The sequence below is a fragment of the Typha latifolia genome, chromosome 10 (assembly GCF_019914945.1).
Source record: "Typha latifolia isolate L0001 chromosome 10, TyphaL0001v2, whole genome shotgun sequence".
Classification (NCBI taxonomy): Eukaryota; Viridiplantae; Streptophyta; class Magnoliopsida; order Poales; family Typhaceae; genus Typha; species Typha latifolia.
Window position 1 is genome coordinate 11,024,251 of NC_133095.1, and position 16,291 is coordinate 11,040,541.

Below are 16,291 nucleotides of genomic sequence, written 5' to 3' on the forward strand. Positions count from 1 at the left end.
CAAACTCCAGTCCTATTAATTCAGCATCATCACATTAACTATGGTGCCTTCCCCTCTTCCAAGACTGAACTGCTTTCCTGTAACACTTGATAATAGAAAAGATTAGAAAGAAAAACTGTTAATGTCTCACGGATCAGCATACCTAGCTGCTATCACTTTTAGAGATTCAAAAGTTCTGCATTATTGGTCGATGATAAGGGTTGAGTTATTTACAATAATGTACAATTAGCCATTAAGTCATCCATCCCGAGAGCTTCAGTTCAAAGTTTGAAACTCACAAACTAATCTTCAGATGAAATTTAGACAATGTTGTCTTACACATTGCAGAAGTAAATGAGTCTAGAGAAATTAGCAATTTACTGCTAATGGACAATGATCTTAAGCAACTGGAGGGTGCGATTCAGCATCCTGAGATGTATCAACATCTGTAGACTGCATAAACTGCCACATAGGGAATCCAGGGTAGCCAATGACAGGCATCATCAGCTTGTGTCCCGCTGTTTGCCCTTGGGCTGCAAAGGCAGCTGGTATTACTGGAGGGTGTGCTACAAGGCTCGCTCGAGCATTTAAGATCTTTACTTGCTGTTCTAGGCTCTCTTTCTCTGCTTTCAACCTCTGCTTCTCGTCACGAAGCTCATTCTTCTCGGCCTGCAAAAAATTTGGACGAAACAAAATATATTTTTCATAAGCATGTGCAGAAGTAGAAACACAATTCAAATTGAGTCACAGTGAAAATTAACAGAGTAGCCAAACAGACACAAGCAATCTACTCAACATGTCAACTTAAGCAAAAACTTTAAAAATAAAAAAATCCAGTTATCATTCTATCTGAAGCATATATCATCACAAAATCCTTTAAAATTATCTCTTGAAGTGAATCACAAGTCAAATAGCCTAAAAGAAGCACTCATGAGAAAATGACATGCAACATCAATCCACAGAAAAGATACCACAATAATTAAGCAGGTTTTTATGTGGATACAATTTTATCAGAATCCCTTAGTATACAAGAGAGCATGTATAACAAGAGAACACAATAAAATGCTTAATATATTACACATCCATATATGGTGAGACAGACTCAGAAAGGAAAGCTACACCATCTTTACCGTAAGAATATTTTTACCCAAACAGATCAATTATAACAGAATGATGACAAAATACAAGATAAGCTCAGGTCTACCTTCAACTCTTTAATCTTCTCTTGGAGACTCTCATTGGAATCCTTCAACTTCTGTGATTCACTTTGTAGATCAGTCACCGTGCGGATAGCATCATTTAAGATAGCAACCTTGTCCATTTTTGGTGTCTTTCCTGGTTCCAAAATGGAGCCCAACTCCAAGAATCTTATGGAAAAGTTAAAAAAAACAGAATCATTATCATCTAGTAAAGAAAAATGTGCAATAAAACATCATGTAACATGTTGTAGCAAATATAGATGTGGGGAATATTACCTCTCGTTCAGTTTATCCCTTCTCAATTTCTCTCTACAAGCTTTTGAGCTTGGTTGACTGGAGGATTCTGACCTAACACTACAACTCATACATGCTAAGTCAAAACAGACAAGAAAAACAGACTAGAGAAAATGTGACTATTATATTTAGAATACATATAAGAAAATCAAACCGTTTATTGGAGCCGGATTCATTGGCACAATCAGAATCTGCAAAGGACCCATTTATTTGAGCACTGAAAAGGAGAAAAATATTTCAAATGCCGAAAACATCCAAAATAACTATCAAGAAATGGTGTTTAATAAACAAGAATATGCAAAGTAAAGTTAAACAAAAGGAAATTACTATGTAATCTGCAAATTAGATGCAATTTTTCAGCTGGTATGATAATGTCATTTGTTTGATGCAAATGAAAGCAGAATCTAATTCTGTACGTCAAAGTATCCAAATTTCAATCTAACTATATATTGTACCAAAATGCAGTGGGACTTGCTAAAAGACAAATTGTACTGCTAAAAGTTAAAAACTCCATCACATCCAAAAGACTCAAGTATCAGAGAATGAAACTCCTTTCCTCACATTAGTTCTCTTAAGTTAATTTGATGAAAATATTTTTAGAATAAAATCAACATTATCATTAAAGCCACGTTCTCTTTGAGATTAAAATTTAGAATAACTATTCTAGCTTCTTATTCATAATATGTCTAATTTAGAATAGGATATTCTAACGTTTACTTCTAATCTAGAATAATAGTGTAATAATTATTTTTTATGTAACATAAAATTAGGGTAAAATACAAATAAAGAGCAAAAATCGACTAAAATACCCTTGATATGATATAAAAATTTAAACTAAAATGTGTTCATTTATTATAAGTATGCAATGCATATTTGTAAGTATGCAATGAGAGAAGATAGGTGAGAAAATTGAATGGAAATTATTTGAAAATGAGATAGGTGGATGGTATGAGGGGAGAATATTTTTAAAATAACTTTAGCTAAATCAAGGGTAAAAATGTAATTGAGTATTTGAGTTTATGTGGAATAATTTGAATAGTATATCTAATCTAGAATAAGCATAATTTGATGTTACCTTTCTAATCTAGAATAGGGATAATTTGATATTTCCTTTCTAATCTAGAATAGTGAAAAAGATAAATTTGAAGTGAAGGGAGTTTAAAAGTACTATTTTTTCAGAACAATATGCAAATGACCACATTATTATTTGCGTAAAATTGCAAAAGCACTTGTCTGTAAATGGCTATCAAAAATAGAAGCATGAATCAGTTATCAACAAATCTATTGCATGCCCTTTAGTCTAAGAACAAACGGAAAGGCTCTCTGAGAGAGATGCTCATAGTTGCATCTGATTCAATGAGAGAAATGCTATAGATTGTCTCTTGCTAAGGTGCATAGTGTAAATGCGTTGAGCCTAGCTTGGAATTCAAACTCGGCTTAGCTCAGCCTGAGCCAGACCGAGCTCGAGTGGAGCTCGAGCCTATTTTTGAGCCCAACTCAAGTCAAGCTAAGTCTGAGCCTAAAACTAGTTTATTTTCAAGCTAGGTTGAACCAAATCTAGTATTCAAGCCCAGTCGGACTAAGCTCAAGCTACCAAGCTTTAAATCAAGCCAAGAACTATTCAAGCTGAGCCAAAAACTATTATATATATATAATATTAATAAATATTATATTTAAGATAAGCCTATCGAGTCGAGCCTAAGTGAGCTGGCCCTAATGCAAAGCAAAGAAATTCATTAATCACAGAGGAAAAAGAAATAGTAGGGTTGATAATCTAAAGAAAACACCATCTTTCTTGTTGACCTGGATTCTTATGTGTTTAGAGAAACCACCGGAAGATTGTTACTTATATGATAACAAGTTGATAACTAATAGGCATACTAATCCAGGAACTTCTCAAGGTTGGGCTATGCTCTAGCCAACCACATACTCCTAGGAAAATGACTGCATAATAATGACTAATGAAACAAATTTGCACGTCACTAGATCTATGACCAAACCTGCTTCAACTGTCATGTATGATCGTATTGCGGTGCATGGCTAAATTCTAATGTTTTAGGAGCCCAAAAGTGTTAAGGATCATTTTTAACATCAATTTAAATTTTATATAAAATCAAATGCTATAATTTGAATTTCATTACTTTCTCAGTTTCTCTTCACATAAACCTACTTAAATGGCAGAACAAAGGATGCTAGAAAGATGTAATTCTAATATTATAAAATTTAAAATTTTGGCAAACTATGCTCTTACCCTCTTCTAGTTCCTCTAATTTTTTCCTTCTCTATCCATACTGGTTTTTTCCCCTCTACAACAATACACTAATTGAATGTAAATAACCAGAAGATTTGGTATCCAAGCTATAAGCTATAAGGATTTTCCATATATATGGCTTCAAAGTAAGTTGGATCATTTAAAACAAGTTAATATATGTCCTCCTCATAGAGTTTTGAACCAAGACTCCATATAATACGCAGCTTTCTCAATTTTCTGTAACCCAGGGAGACCCAATTTCTTTATGTGGAGAAATAATTCTTTATTAAATGATATTGAAGTTCTTCATGTAATCAAATGTCTAGTATCAGGAATCAAAAGTACTCAGCAAATCATGTTAAAAGGTAGAAAAATATCTGAAAGATCATTATGTTGATGGAAGTGTCAAATCATTGAGAAGGTATCTATCCTTCTTCAATTTGTAATATCACCTAGTTCTTCGTTTCTAAACATAAGGTTCAAGGGTATCAAAATGTTAAGATAATATTAAGGAGGAAGATCAATCAAATTGCCATACTTCACTTTCTAAAAATTCAATTTACAAATACATTTTCTAAACACCAGCCTTTTGATTAACTATATGTCAGACCATAAGATGAAATGCTATATGCCCTACTAACAAAAGCATATAAGTGTGATTTCATTTCACGGATTGATTGCTAGCAAACAAATTTCACCCCTCAATAAACAAATCAGAGTCAAGAAAAGCAAGAAAATTAATAGACCTTCAATACACAATATGTACCAAAGAATGTGCATCACCAATCTTCTTAGGTAGCTCACAATCTCCAAAATTGATAAAACCCTTTCCAAAAGCGATCAATCCTATGGCATGGAAAAAGGAAGGAGTAGAGCTTCCAAGAAGAAGCTAAACTGTGGAATTTTCAAATCCAAATACAACCTAATGAGAACATTCAAGTTAAGCATTTTATAATAGCCCTATTCTTGTGAAATAGCGAACTTTGTTAACTTCTTGAAGCCACCTTAAGCATTTCAAATCACTTCTTACCAGCATGGATCCTGAGAAACTGACAAATACACCCAAAAGGAGCCAGAGACACAAATAGGCATACTCTAAAATCATCCCTCGATTGTCCAACAGTCAAAATCTTCTTTCAATTAGGACACCAATGAAGTATACAGCAAAGGCAAGTGCACTTCAAGAAAACCTCTCCAAATCAAGCTTCTTAGCAACATATTTACTACCCACTACTTAACCAAGGAAACAACTTTAACTGGTTCCAAAGTCCCAAATTTAAGCTCCAAAATCTCAATAAAACTTATTTGATTTCAAAATTAAATCTAAAGCACGAGGAATCCCCATTTCACACGAAATCCAACAAATATCGCTCACAAATTCCAGATCCCACCGAAGAACGGGTGAAAGATATCAAAAGACCCTCCTTTACATTGGCCAAACCCTAAAACTAATAAATCCCATAATTCTAAAAGATCCAACCATATATCTTAGAACTGGTCGTACCTGACATCGGAGGGGGGCCCGTTGATTGGCCCAGGGTTCCAATAGAACCCATTCCCCGAGGCGGAGAAATCACCGCCGGTTACGGCCATATCGTCGATCAGGGGGATATCGAAGTCCCAATTGGAGTTCTCAGGAGAAACCATCTCTGGTTCCTTCGCCGGACAGGAAATCGCAGGATATCTCGATACGAAGGCTCTCGTCTTTTCGCTTCAAGGGGGAACCATTCGAGGATTGGGGATTGGGAGATTGCGGGGAGGCGGAGGATCAAATACGTATAAAATAAATACCGAGACTTCTCGGCTCAGTTTGGTCGAGTCTACGAGTTGGAACGTGGCAACTTGGGCCTTATTTTAGGCCCAAGTTTCTTACTCTTACTCTTGTGTTATAATCTAAAGTTAATGCCATTAATTTGAATTTCTTTATTTTTTTTCTTTACTCTAAATTAAATATTATTGACACATTAAGTCTAAACTTGCTAGTCATAAAAAAGTATTAATAATTTTTACTTCTCTAAAAAAAATTAATAATAATAATAACACTCGTAATAATTAATAAGGGTTGGTTAGATCAAAATATCTGGCACTATTTGAAGTGATTCAAACTGACAAATCCCAACATCAGTCATTGACTCATTGTACTAAGCAACTATACATCATTTAAGAAACCCCCCAACCTCGAAATTGTCACCATTTTGATCTTCCCAGATTACACCAACACTATTCCCAAAATGCCCCTAAAACATATCAAAGCCTTAAAATTCTAAATAATCTTCAATACGCCAGGAAAGTAAAAGGAAGGATAAAGAAAATTTACCGCATTGATTAAGAAAAGTTACCGCAATGGCATTTTAGGGAAAAATTTAAAACATTCCAACCAGTAATATTACTAAAAAGGTAGCTGCATCTTATGCAGAAAAGCCCAAAAAGAATGAGAAATTAAGCAACTCCTAAATCTAATCGCAGCGGAATCTAGGAGAGGACCGGGCCCTGCACCACCGGCTGCGACGGCGGGATCGGCATTGGAAAAGGCGGCGGCGAGGTAGAGGAGCCGGAGTTGGTGGTCGGAACCGGATAGGGCAAGATGGGCCTGCAACCTTCTCCTTCGCATCCGTGGGCCTTGGTCTCCGGCCCGCGGCGGAGGACCGAGAAGCCCACGATGAGGCCCGCCACCACCAAGAGCCCCACCACGAAGAAGAAGATCTTGGTCGCCTTCCCCACGTAGCACATCATCGTAATACTATGATTCTTCTTCCTTCTTTCCACCTCCCAGAAGAGACGAATGGAGAGCGCTTGGGAAGAAGGAAGGGGGGAAGGACTGAGGAGTGAGGAGTGATGAGTCCGAGGATTTCTTCCATTTTTATTGAGGGTTATTTTGCGTTCATATCCCTCCAGAGTTGTTTATTTATGTTCATATCCTTTATCCCTTTTTTTTACTACTGTCTTAGTATATTCAAACTTCAAAATAAATGAGGGATCTATTTTAAAAATTACAACCTTAAACTATTCAAAATTATGAAACGGACAGTGTTAATGGAAGTTATTAATTAATAATAATCAAGTTTTAATTAGACTGTTTATTTAAGCAGAAGCAAACAACCCTACGAGTTGGCGGTGGAATTTATATTTAGAATTAGAAAGAAAACAATGAGTCGAAGATGAGAATATTTTCATTTAAGTCACGTAATTTTTGTTGGAAATTTTAACAGGAGGACTTATTTGATATTTTAAAAAGATAATGGGATAAAATTATTTAAATAAATATTTAAAAAGACCGCTTCCCTTCTTGGACTGTGGGCTTTATTTGGGCTGCAGTTGACGCACTTAAAAGCTAAAACAGTTAGGATCACGTGAAGCAGAGAAGGATTTTACCGGAATACCCTTCTGGCGTTTACCTATGGTTAGGTGCGTTTGAGGGGGATTTAGGAAAGAGGAGGAGGTTAATTCTGGTAGTTTGGACAAGGCGTTATAGTTTGTTGTCGTTGTCGAGCCTGACAGTTGTAAATGTCTGCCGTTGAGTTCAAATGAACATTATTTTTAAGTGTTATTATCTCTTTCGTCACCTCCAATTAGATTAAACGTTAATTAAGGCATTTTTAAGATACTAAAAGCAAAATTTAATATCTATCTAATATCATGTCCAAAATATAATTTGTGGTCACACCTTAATCTTAATCTTAATCTTAATCTTTTTGAAAGGAATAACGAGAATGAGAGGAAAAAGTTTATTATATTTAAAAGAAGAAGAAGAAGAAGAAGAAAGAAGAAAAGAGTTTATTGTAATGAATGCTCACATGCAAAATTGGAGATGAGAGGCTATAACGCAAAGCACAGATACGTTTGCATTGCATGGAGCTTTCCCCCACGTTTTGAAAGGGAAGTTCCTTTTTGTTCTCTTCTACCTACACTTGTGGCCTTAATAGCCTCTCCAGAGAGGATCAAACTGAAGGTTTAACATCATTCACTGAAGGAAAAAAAATAAAAGAGAGACCACAAAAGCTTGTAGATTTTTGCAACAAGGAAAGAATAATACCAGCCACCCGTTTGCCTATCTGTTAGTATAAATTGACAAGAAAAGAATGTTGTATGAAAGCATCAACCGACGACTGGCTTCTTCACAATGATAACAATCTCGAAATTGAATATTGGTGGAATAGAGACGAGAGCTTTGTCACCGAGGCTAGAATTCAATCGGGCAACTCATTGCAGAGAGGAGCAAACCGTTTTCGCCCCAAGATTGTGGTGGAAGGCAGAGCGGCGGGACCTTGGCGGAGGTCTGCTGTTGGGATGTCCTCCTTGGAAGGCTGGAATTCCTCAGGCTGTGACTGATGAGGCTCCAACCCTGTCACCGGATTTCAAGGTAGTCTTTAGGTAATTGCAATGCATCAAGTATCAGATATATAAAGTGCAGCCATGACCATATAACATTGCATCAAGTTCCTTCTGTCAAGAATGGAAGATCCAATGTCGTCTCCTAGGCAGTAATAAATGGCCATTGTGCTAAATACACCAATATCATGGAGTACTATTCATAAAACGTTTGCATGTTTTCCTCTAGTAAGCAAAGGCCAAAATAGTACATTCAGGTTAGCACCAACTACCCACCTTGGATAGTGACAGCCTTGTTGACAGTGTCATCCTCCATGGCCCATGGTGAATAATTGAGAACGTCACATGGTTCTATGAAATGATCGGGGACCTTTTCTTTTCCCTAGAAATATGGGGAGTTTGATTTGCTATTTGCTCATGAAATCTCTCTCAAGTGAGTAAAGCAAATAAGGTTTTTTCTCCACACTCAAATCATGCAGGTTCCAACCCCTCCAGTGGAGAAGGAAAAGATGCTGGCCAACTATATTCCGGTCTATGTGATGCTCCCGGTATGTAAACCTTCATTCTTACAAGTCATAACCAAGTGTTTCAAACTCCAGTTTGATTCCGACCTCTACTGTTTCCCACAGTTGGGTGTGATCAGTTTTGTGAACAAACTTGAGAAGCCAGAAGAACTCAGGAAGCAGCTCAAGCAACTGAGAGCAGCCGAAGTTGATGGCGTAATGGTGGATGTCTGGTGGGGAATCATTGAGGCAAAGGGTCCAAAATTGTATGAATGGGGTGCTTATAGGCAGTTGTTTCAGATGGTGAAGGAAGAAGGACTAAAACTGCAAGCCATCATGTCGTTCCATCAGTGCGGTGGTAACGTAGGCGACATCGTTAACATCCCGATACCCCAGTGGGTTCGAGATATCGGCCGGTCCAATCCAGATATCTTCTACACAAACAGAAAGGGTACAAGAAATGAGGAGTACCTAAGCATTGGGGTAGACAACCAGCCGCTTTTCACCGGTCGAACTGCTGTACAGGTCTGCTCATATAATCAAACTCCTCTGCTTGAACTAAATCTTCAGTTGCTTGGAGTTTAGACTTCTGTCTTGCTTAATCTGTTAACAGTGAGACAAATTTAATACATTAATCAAACCAAATCAAATCAAATCCTTTTAATCCAAAGACTTGTTCAAGAGATCCCCCACACCACACTGTAACACATTAATTTAACTCCTAACAGAGATAAAGTGGAAATTGAAACTCATACCTATACATTTTTACTCCCACTGCATGGCAGCCTGAGGTTTTTCAGGCAACTATTTAGGAAGTTAAATATTCACTTATTTCTGTAAAGCCTCAGGCTTTAGGATTTTAAGTATAATTATTACCCACATTCAAGACTGACTTGCTGAAGTTCAGATGTCTGCAGTAACCATAAGAAGTATGTTACTTGTAGATATTCCTACAATAATGTAGAAAACAAAATACTTTTTGTCACAAGAATAAAACATTTTAATGGATAGGATAGTTAAAATCCTGAAAATATACTGAGAGATTCAGTTGCTAAATTGGCAAGATAAGTGAATAAAGATATATATCAGTATGTGTATGTTGAACATGTCAAGCAAATCAAACATGCCTGAAATGAATACAGAACAGAAAGTTTGAGAAATCACCAAATTATATCATGTTTAAAATTTTGAGCTTTCTATTGCAATAATAAAAGTTTATGTTCTAAAAGATAGTTCACATAAGAATAGGCCTTGTATGCTGATTAGAACCTTCTGCAATTTATCAAGCATGTATTATTGGTGAATGCTACAGTATGTTTCTTTATTATGACAGTTTTACAGTGATTTCATGAAAAGCTTCAGAGAGAATATGGAAGATTTCCTCGATGCTGACTTCATTACAGATATAGAGGTAGGACTTGGCCCTGCTGGAGAGCTGAGGTACCCTTCCTATCCTCAGGACCAAGGATGGAGTTTTCCAGGCATTGGAGAATTTCAAGTAAGACTTGTTTATCCAGTCCATGCAGTCTCGTCAAGCACAAACATAAAATAAATTATTGAATCTTGAATTGAGGGGAGAAATTACATGAAAATTGAAGGTGTTTCACATAAATAGTCTTCTATAAGAACAAATTGAAAGGCAAAACTAAGTAAGTCTAGAACTAATAATAATAAAACAAATATGCTTATTAAAAGTTGTTCTGTTTAATCATGAGAAGCAAAAGTGATATAAGATACAGGACATTCAGTCATGGAGAAAAGACTAAAAAGAACAAGTTCTCAGCTATTATTGAATTAATTTTGCAGTGTTATGACAAGTACCTCAAAGCTGACTTCAAAGAAGCTGCAGCAAAGGCAGGACACCCTGAATGGGATTTACCAGATGATGCAGGAGAGTACAATGATACTCCCAATTCCACAAAATTCTTTGAAACATCTGGGACGTACCTTACAGAAAAAGGGAAGTTTTTCCTAACATGGTATTCAAACAAGTTGATAAAGCATGGGGACCAGATACTTGATGAAGCCAATAAAGCTTTCTTAGGATGCAAAACCAAACTGGCAGCAAAAGTATGTTGTTTGAATACAAAATAGCAGCAGATTTCCAATGTTTCTTTGTGTTATTCACATGATTGGTTCCTACATATTGCAGGTCTCTGGCATACATTGGTGGTACAGAGTTCCCAACCATGCAGCTGAACTTACAGCAGGGTATTACAACTTAAATGATCGAGATGGTTACAAAACTATAGCTCGAGCATTATCAAGGCATGATGCTATCTTAAACTTCACTTGTGTTGAAATGAGAAACACTGAGCAAAGTGAAGAAGCTAAGAGTGCACCCGAAGAACTTGTTCAGCAGGTAAATCCATACCCTTATCATCAACAGAAGAAAAAAGAAAAGAAAAGGCACAAAATAATGCTAATCCGAATGTCTTTAACAAGAAATTGTGATAAAATTCTTGGATGACTTTGAAAATCAGGTGCTAAGTGCTGGTTGGAGAGAGGGAATTGAAGTGGCATGTGAAAATGCACTTAATCGATATGACCGGAAGGCATATAACCAGATATTGAAGAATTCGAGACCAAATGGTGTCAACAAAAACGGCTCTCCAAAGCTAAGGATTTCTGCAATGACCTATCTCCGCCTATCAGACGAGCTATTGAAATGGAAAAATTTCAGAATTTTCAAAACTTTTGTGAGGAAAATGCATGCTGATCAGGTAGTTATTTCTCAAGTAAAACAATAGGCATAGCATTATCAGAGACTTAAAATAAAGAACTTAACTGTTAATCATCTTCTTGTTTCAGGATTACTGTCCCGATCCACAGAAGTACATTAAACCTGTTGGACCTATGGAAAGATCAAAACCAGAAATACCGATTGAGGAGATTCTACAAGCAACAGAGCCAGTGAAGCCATATCCATTTGATCCCGAAACAGACATGAGTGTTGGTGGTTATTTTGCAGACTTTATAGATGGAATATTCGAAAAATTTACATCAATACTAGGTTGATATTCTTCTAGGATAGAAGTTGCCTTGAATTATTCAAGTCATTTGAGATCTCCTGAATGAGTTCTGTTTGAATATTGGTCAACTGCAATGTATCAGATTTCAGTGGTGTCATAGTAAATTTGAGAATTATCTAGAACTATGAGTTGAGAACAATAACATTGTGCTCCTCTCTAATATAGAGGAGCATGTCTTTTTCTGTAATCTGGATCCAATTAAATCAGTACATTTTATCCTTAATCTGAAATTGGACAATTTTGGCTTGTCTTACAGGCTAAGATGACCTTTAGTCCTTTACTGATTGAAGCCTTATTTTTCTAAAAGGCTAAATCTACTCTACAAACAGAAGATGTTTGATGGTGAACATGAATCTTACCAGTAAATAAAAATACTATATATATATATATATGGTGAAGAAAGAAAGAACTGAAATTATATGCCTTGCTGAACTTCATCTCATATTTATCTTCTAAAAGGACAGAAGACCTTTGGAGGTGTAACCGTAACGATTCTAGCATAAGTACTGGCTTCTGATGGTTGGCCAAAGAAAGATAGATATATGTAGGCATGAAAACAGATTGATGTGAATTTATAACGAGTAGTAACAACAAGTTTTACATGAAGGACAGTGTGCGGTGAAGTCAGGTACGAAGTTTGCATTTGCTGGTGACCTTTAGGCAGAAAAAAGGCACCATCTTGATCACAAGGCTACGAAAGAAACAGTAAGATGAGCATATAAAAACAGAAAGAGTGCAATGGAGGTTTGCAGACTAAGTGCAAGAGAGAAGAAATAATGTAGCATTTATAGAAACAGTCTAGGAAGCACTGAAGCAGCACAGAACAAATATCTAGTTGGAAAGAAGAATCCAACAAGCGTTACTTCTAGAAAAGGTAAATGAAATATCATGCCTAGCTTTAGCGGGTCATTTGATCACTTGATATGCAGTCAACTTGAGATGGAAGGTTGGGTACCATGCATTGCAGCCAAGGGAACACATACATGTAGCCATTTATGAGTAACATATGCTGCACTTTAGAATTTATGTCATATATACACTCACCAATAATCACCACAAGAACAATATCCATCACGGAAGTGATGAAACCGATGGGCATCCCTAACAACAATTTCTCTCCCAAAAAACTTGGAGATCATCTTAGTCACTACATGGCAATCCTCACATATTCGGAGGTTCTTTGTGATCCTAATGCTCATTCCAGCTGATGTGTTTAGTAGAGCAAAGGCAATGGCCAGTCTTTCACTGTGATCCCAGAGCATCTTTTCCTTCACATCCTCCTCAACATCATAAAAGACTGAGCTGGTATCTGGAATATATCCAGCATCCTTTAATTGTTGCTTTAATTCACTCAATTTAGCATAAATGAAATTGCATTGCGGGTGTGACTTATCTCCAACCAGAAATCTATGGATTTCCATATCCAACTCTATAAAGCTGCAGCCAGGTGGTTTTCTCAGTCCATTCAGTCTTGCTGATGCTCGCACCCTTTCAACATCACCCCACCTTTTCTTGATAGCATATAGATTTGAGAGGCAAACATATTGGCCAACACCTTTAGGATTAAGTTGGACAGCATTCTGAGCAGCAACTTCTGCCAGCTCAACATTTCGATGAATGCGGCAAGCAGAAAGAAGTGCAGCCCAAACATCAGCACTTGGTTTCACATCCATATTTCTAATGAACTCATAAGCTTCATCTAAATGCCCAGCCCGTCCAAGAAGATCTACCATGCATGCATAATGCTCAGCAGTGGGGCTTACAGAATATTCCTTTGACATTTCATAAAAAATCTGCTTCCCCTCGTTGACTAACCCTGTGTGGCTACAAGCAGATAAAACTGATATATATGTAATCTTATCCGGTCTTATACCTTTCAGCTTCATTTCATTAAAACAAGTGACAGCTTCCCTTCCATGTCCATGAAGTCCATACCCTGAGACCATGGTACTCCAAGAAACCAGATTTTTTGTAGTCATCTGGTCAAAAATTTGACGAGAACACTCCAGACTTCCACATTTAGAATACATATCTATAAGAGAAGTACCCACAGTAACCCCTTTATCATGTCCTTTTTTACAAGCATAAGCATGGAGACTCCGCCCAAATTGCAAGGCTGCCATCTGATCACAGGCTCCAAGAACTACTATAAGGGTAACGGTGTCAGGAAGCATGCCTTCTGAGTTCATCCGATGAAACCAACGTAAGCTTTCTACAGCATCACCACTACGTGCATAACCGCATATAATGGAATTCCATGAGACAACATCTTTCCTACTCATCTTCTCAAACAAATGTCGTGCACCGATTACAAAGCTTGAGTTTACATATACATTGATAAGAGAATTTGTCAGGAAAATATCAAATTCAATAAAGTTGCGGATGATGTGAGCATGAATTTCCTTCCCTTGCTTCAGTGCTTTCAGATCTGCACAAGCTGGCAACACACTAAGAAGAGTTGCTCGATCCATTCTTCCCCCATCCATAGCTAGAGAAGAGAAGACCGATAGAGCCCTTTCAGGTTCACCCCTCTTTTGATAACCCGAAATTAATGTGTTCCAAGTGGTTACATCTCGTTCAGGCGTTATATCAAACAACTTCTGAGCAACCCTCATTTCTCCAAATTTCAAATACATCAGGAGAAGAGAATTACCCACATAAATATCAGACTCATACCCACTGACAATTAGCTCAGAATGAACCCTTCGACCAATTTCAACGAGCAAGAGATCGCCACAAGCCATAAGAACATACGGGTATGTGAAATTATCCGCCTTTTTCCCAAATCCAAACATCTCCCTATACAAGACTAGCGATTCAAAAGAAAACCCATTTGAAGCATAACCCCTGATCATCACATTCCAAAGGAACGAGCTTTTCAACACGATTCGCTCGAAAATCCTTCGAGCAAATGCCATGTAATCGCAGATGGCGTACATGGCGCAAAGCTTGGTGTCGAGGTAGGTGTTGTTGATGAGAACTCCGGAAGAGACCATGTGGGCGTGGAGTTGAAGGCCGTGGTTTAGAGCTCTGGAATTGGTTATGGACTGCAAGAGATGTCCGCATTGTAGAGAGGAGAGGGGGTTTACTAACTTCTTTTCTAAGTAGTGGGAGGTGGAGGAATGGATTTGGAGATGGAAAAGGAATGATGGGTGGAGTGTTCTGGGTTGGAGATTGAGAGTTTTGAGGTGGGAGAAGGGGTTCATATAAGCAACACGTAGAGAGGGAGTGAGAGGTGGCGGCCGGCGGACGACGGCGGATGGGCTTTTGCTTGTTTAAAGTTTAAACACGAAGGTTAATATATATATATATATATATATTTGTTAATTTATTTATTTATATATAAAAACTTTTGAAATATTGTAATATCATAATTGCCACTAAAATTATTATAATTTTTTTCAAATATTATATTAGTTAAATCTAACTAATCGTGAATAAAACATAACTTAGATTAAAAAAACTATTTTAACGTTACATAAATTATTAAAAATATCATATTTGCATGTATATTTTTCAAGACATTCGATTATTTTATGTATACTTACTTCTTATTTTCTGCATGGATATTCCTTAGAATTAGTTAACCATTAAAATTTAAATAATTTAGACATAGAAAATAAGACTATCATTATAAATTTTCTTATTTAAGAATATTGTTGTCTTTTCCAAAATAAAAAATAAGACTAATTAATCTCTAGCTAACAAATTGGAATCTAAATAAAAATATTGCATTAAGGATAGTAAGTGTATATGGTGAAATTTTTTAGAATACCATTGTCTTTCTTTTCTTTTATTTTTATTTTCTCTTTTCCCTTGGCGTTTAAAAGACTCTGGTATAAAGTTTTTCTCGTTACAAAATCCAAATATTTTATAGAGATTTTTTTTCTCAAGGATGCTTTAACAAATTTGGTTAGTAAGTTTAGAAAGTGTTTTGAGAGTAACTTCCGGAGTTACTAAACCTAATGGAGTTGGGCTTCTCTCCTAATTATCCATCAATTAATTGGGATTACAAAATCCCAAGCTCTTCTGATTCATCTGTTTACATGAGCTCCCGGCCAATTAATCCAAAATAAGTTTCTAAGCACTGTGGAGTACAGGTTATGCCAATTATTCTGGCAATATCCTCAATTACAGCCATGAAAAAAGAGACATTAACTTGATGAAGAGACGAGTTACAGATTCAGGTTATATCAGAGCATAGACAAATAATTCAGAATTTAGACATGATACCCATTTGGAATCAAGACATCTTTAGTGTGAATCTTTAGATGATTATACAAAGAATGAACAACGAATTCTCAATGCCGGAGAATTGATTTGAATAAAAAATTTTAAGGTATGATCTCAGTTGGAACCAGATCATGAAATTATTGTGCTGTTTATCCGTAATATATGCCTCCTTTGCGTTGACTATAGTTGTCAAAATCGATACACAATTAAAAGTCAATGGTTGCAAAGCTTGGACGTGGCCTACTTGGTTCTTGATGGTTGTTTTTTCACGAAGGGAAAGCAGAAACCAGCTGCTTAGAAACACCAGGCTATATATTTATCCATCATACCTCTCAGCAGCACTGAATAGAAATCGCAGAGAGCCGCGGGAAATATAAACCACTTCCATGAGTTAGAATTTAAATTTGGCCACATAATTTTCGTGGCTACAACGCCTAGCCTATATAATTTACATTTTTAAATCTCCCAATG

At 36.6% G+C, this 16,291-nt stretch overlaps 4 protein-coding genes across 4 annotated transcripts in view; 2 read left to right on the top strand and 2 right to left on the bottom strand.

Moving 5' to 3' along the window:
- The window catches only part of LOC140796788 (cysteine-rich receptor-like protein kinase 10), a 47,887-nt gene that overhangs the window by 23,036 nt on the left and 8,560 nt on the right, over positions 1–16,291 (top strand). The gene's annotated exons all lie outside the window — the stretch shown is intronic.
- LOC140796133 (transcription factor ILR3) lies at positions 157–5,594 on the bottom strand. The gene is made up of 5 exons (XM_073149011.1): positions 5,228–5,594; positions 1,627–1,689; positions 1,455–1,532; positions 1,184–1,346; positions 157–648 (listed from the first exon to the last, which is right to left on the bottom strand). The coding sequence occupies exons 1-5, from the start codon at positions 5,368–5,370 to the stop codon at positions 379–381; spliced, it is 717 nt and encodes a 238-aa protein (XP_073005112.1). The 5' UTR covers positions 5,371–5,594; the 3' UTR covers positions 157–378.
- LOC140796132 (beta-amylase) lies at positions 7,718–11,817 on the top strand. Its single transcript, XM_073149010.1, has 8 exons — positions 7,718–8,083; positions 8,532–8,600; positions 8,682–9,080; positions 9,889–10,053; positions 10,362–10,625; positions 10,708–10,917; positions 11,039–11,278; positions 11,367–11,817. Exons 1-8 carry the CDS (start codon positions 7,844–7,846, stop codon positions 11,571–11,573), a joined length of 1,794 nt encoding a protein of 597 aa, XP_073005111.1. The 5' UTR covers positions 7,718–7,843; the 3' UTR covers positions 11,574–11,817.
- Positions 12,217–14,850, bottom strand: LOC140796573 (pentatricopeptide repeat-containing protein At3g26782, mitochondrial-like). Its single transcript, XM_073149623.1, has one exon. It carries the CDS (start codon positions 14,791–14,793, stop codon positions 12,628–12,630), a length of 2,166 nt encoding a protein of 721 aa, XP_073005724.1. The 5' UTR covers positions 14,794–14,850; the 3' UTR covers positions 12,217–12,627.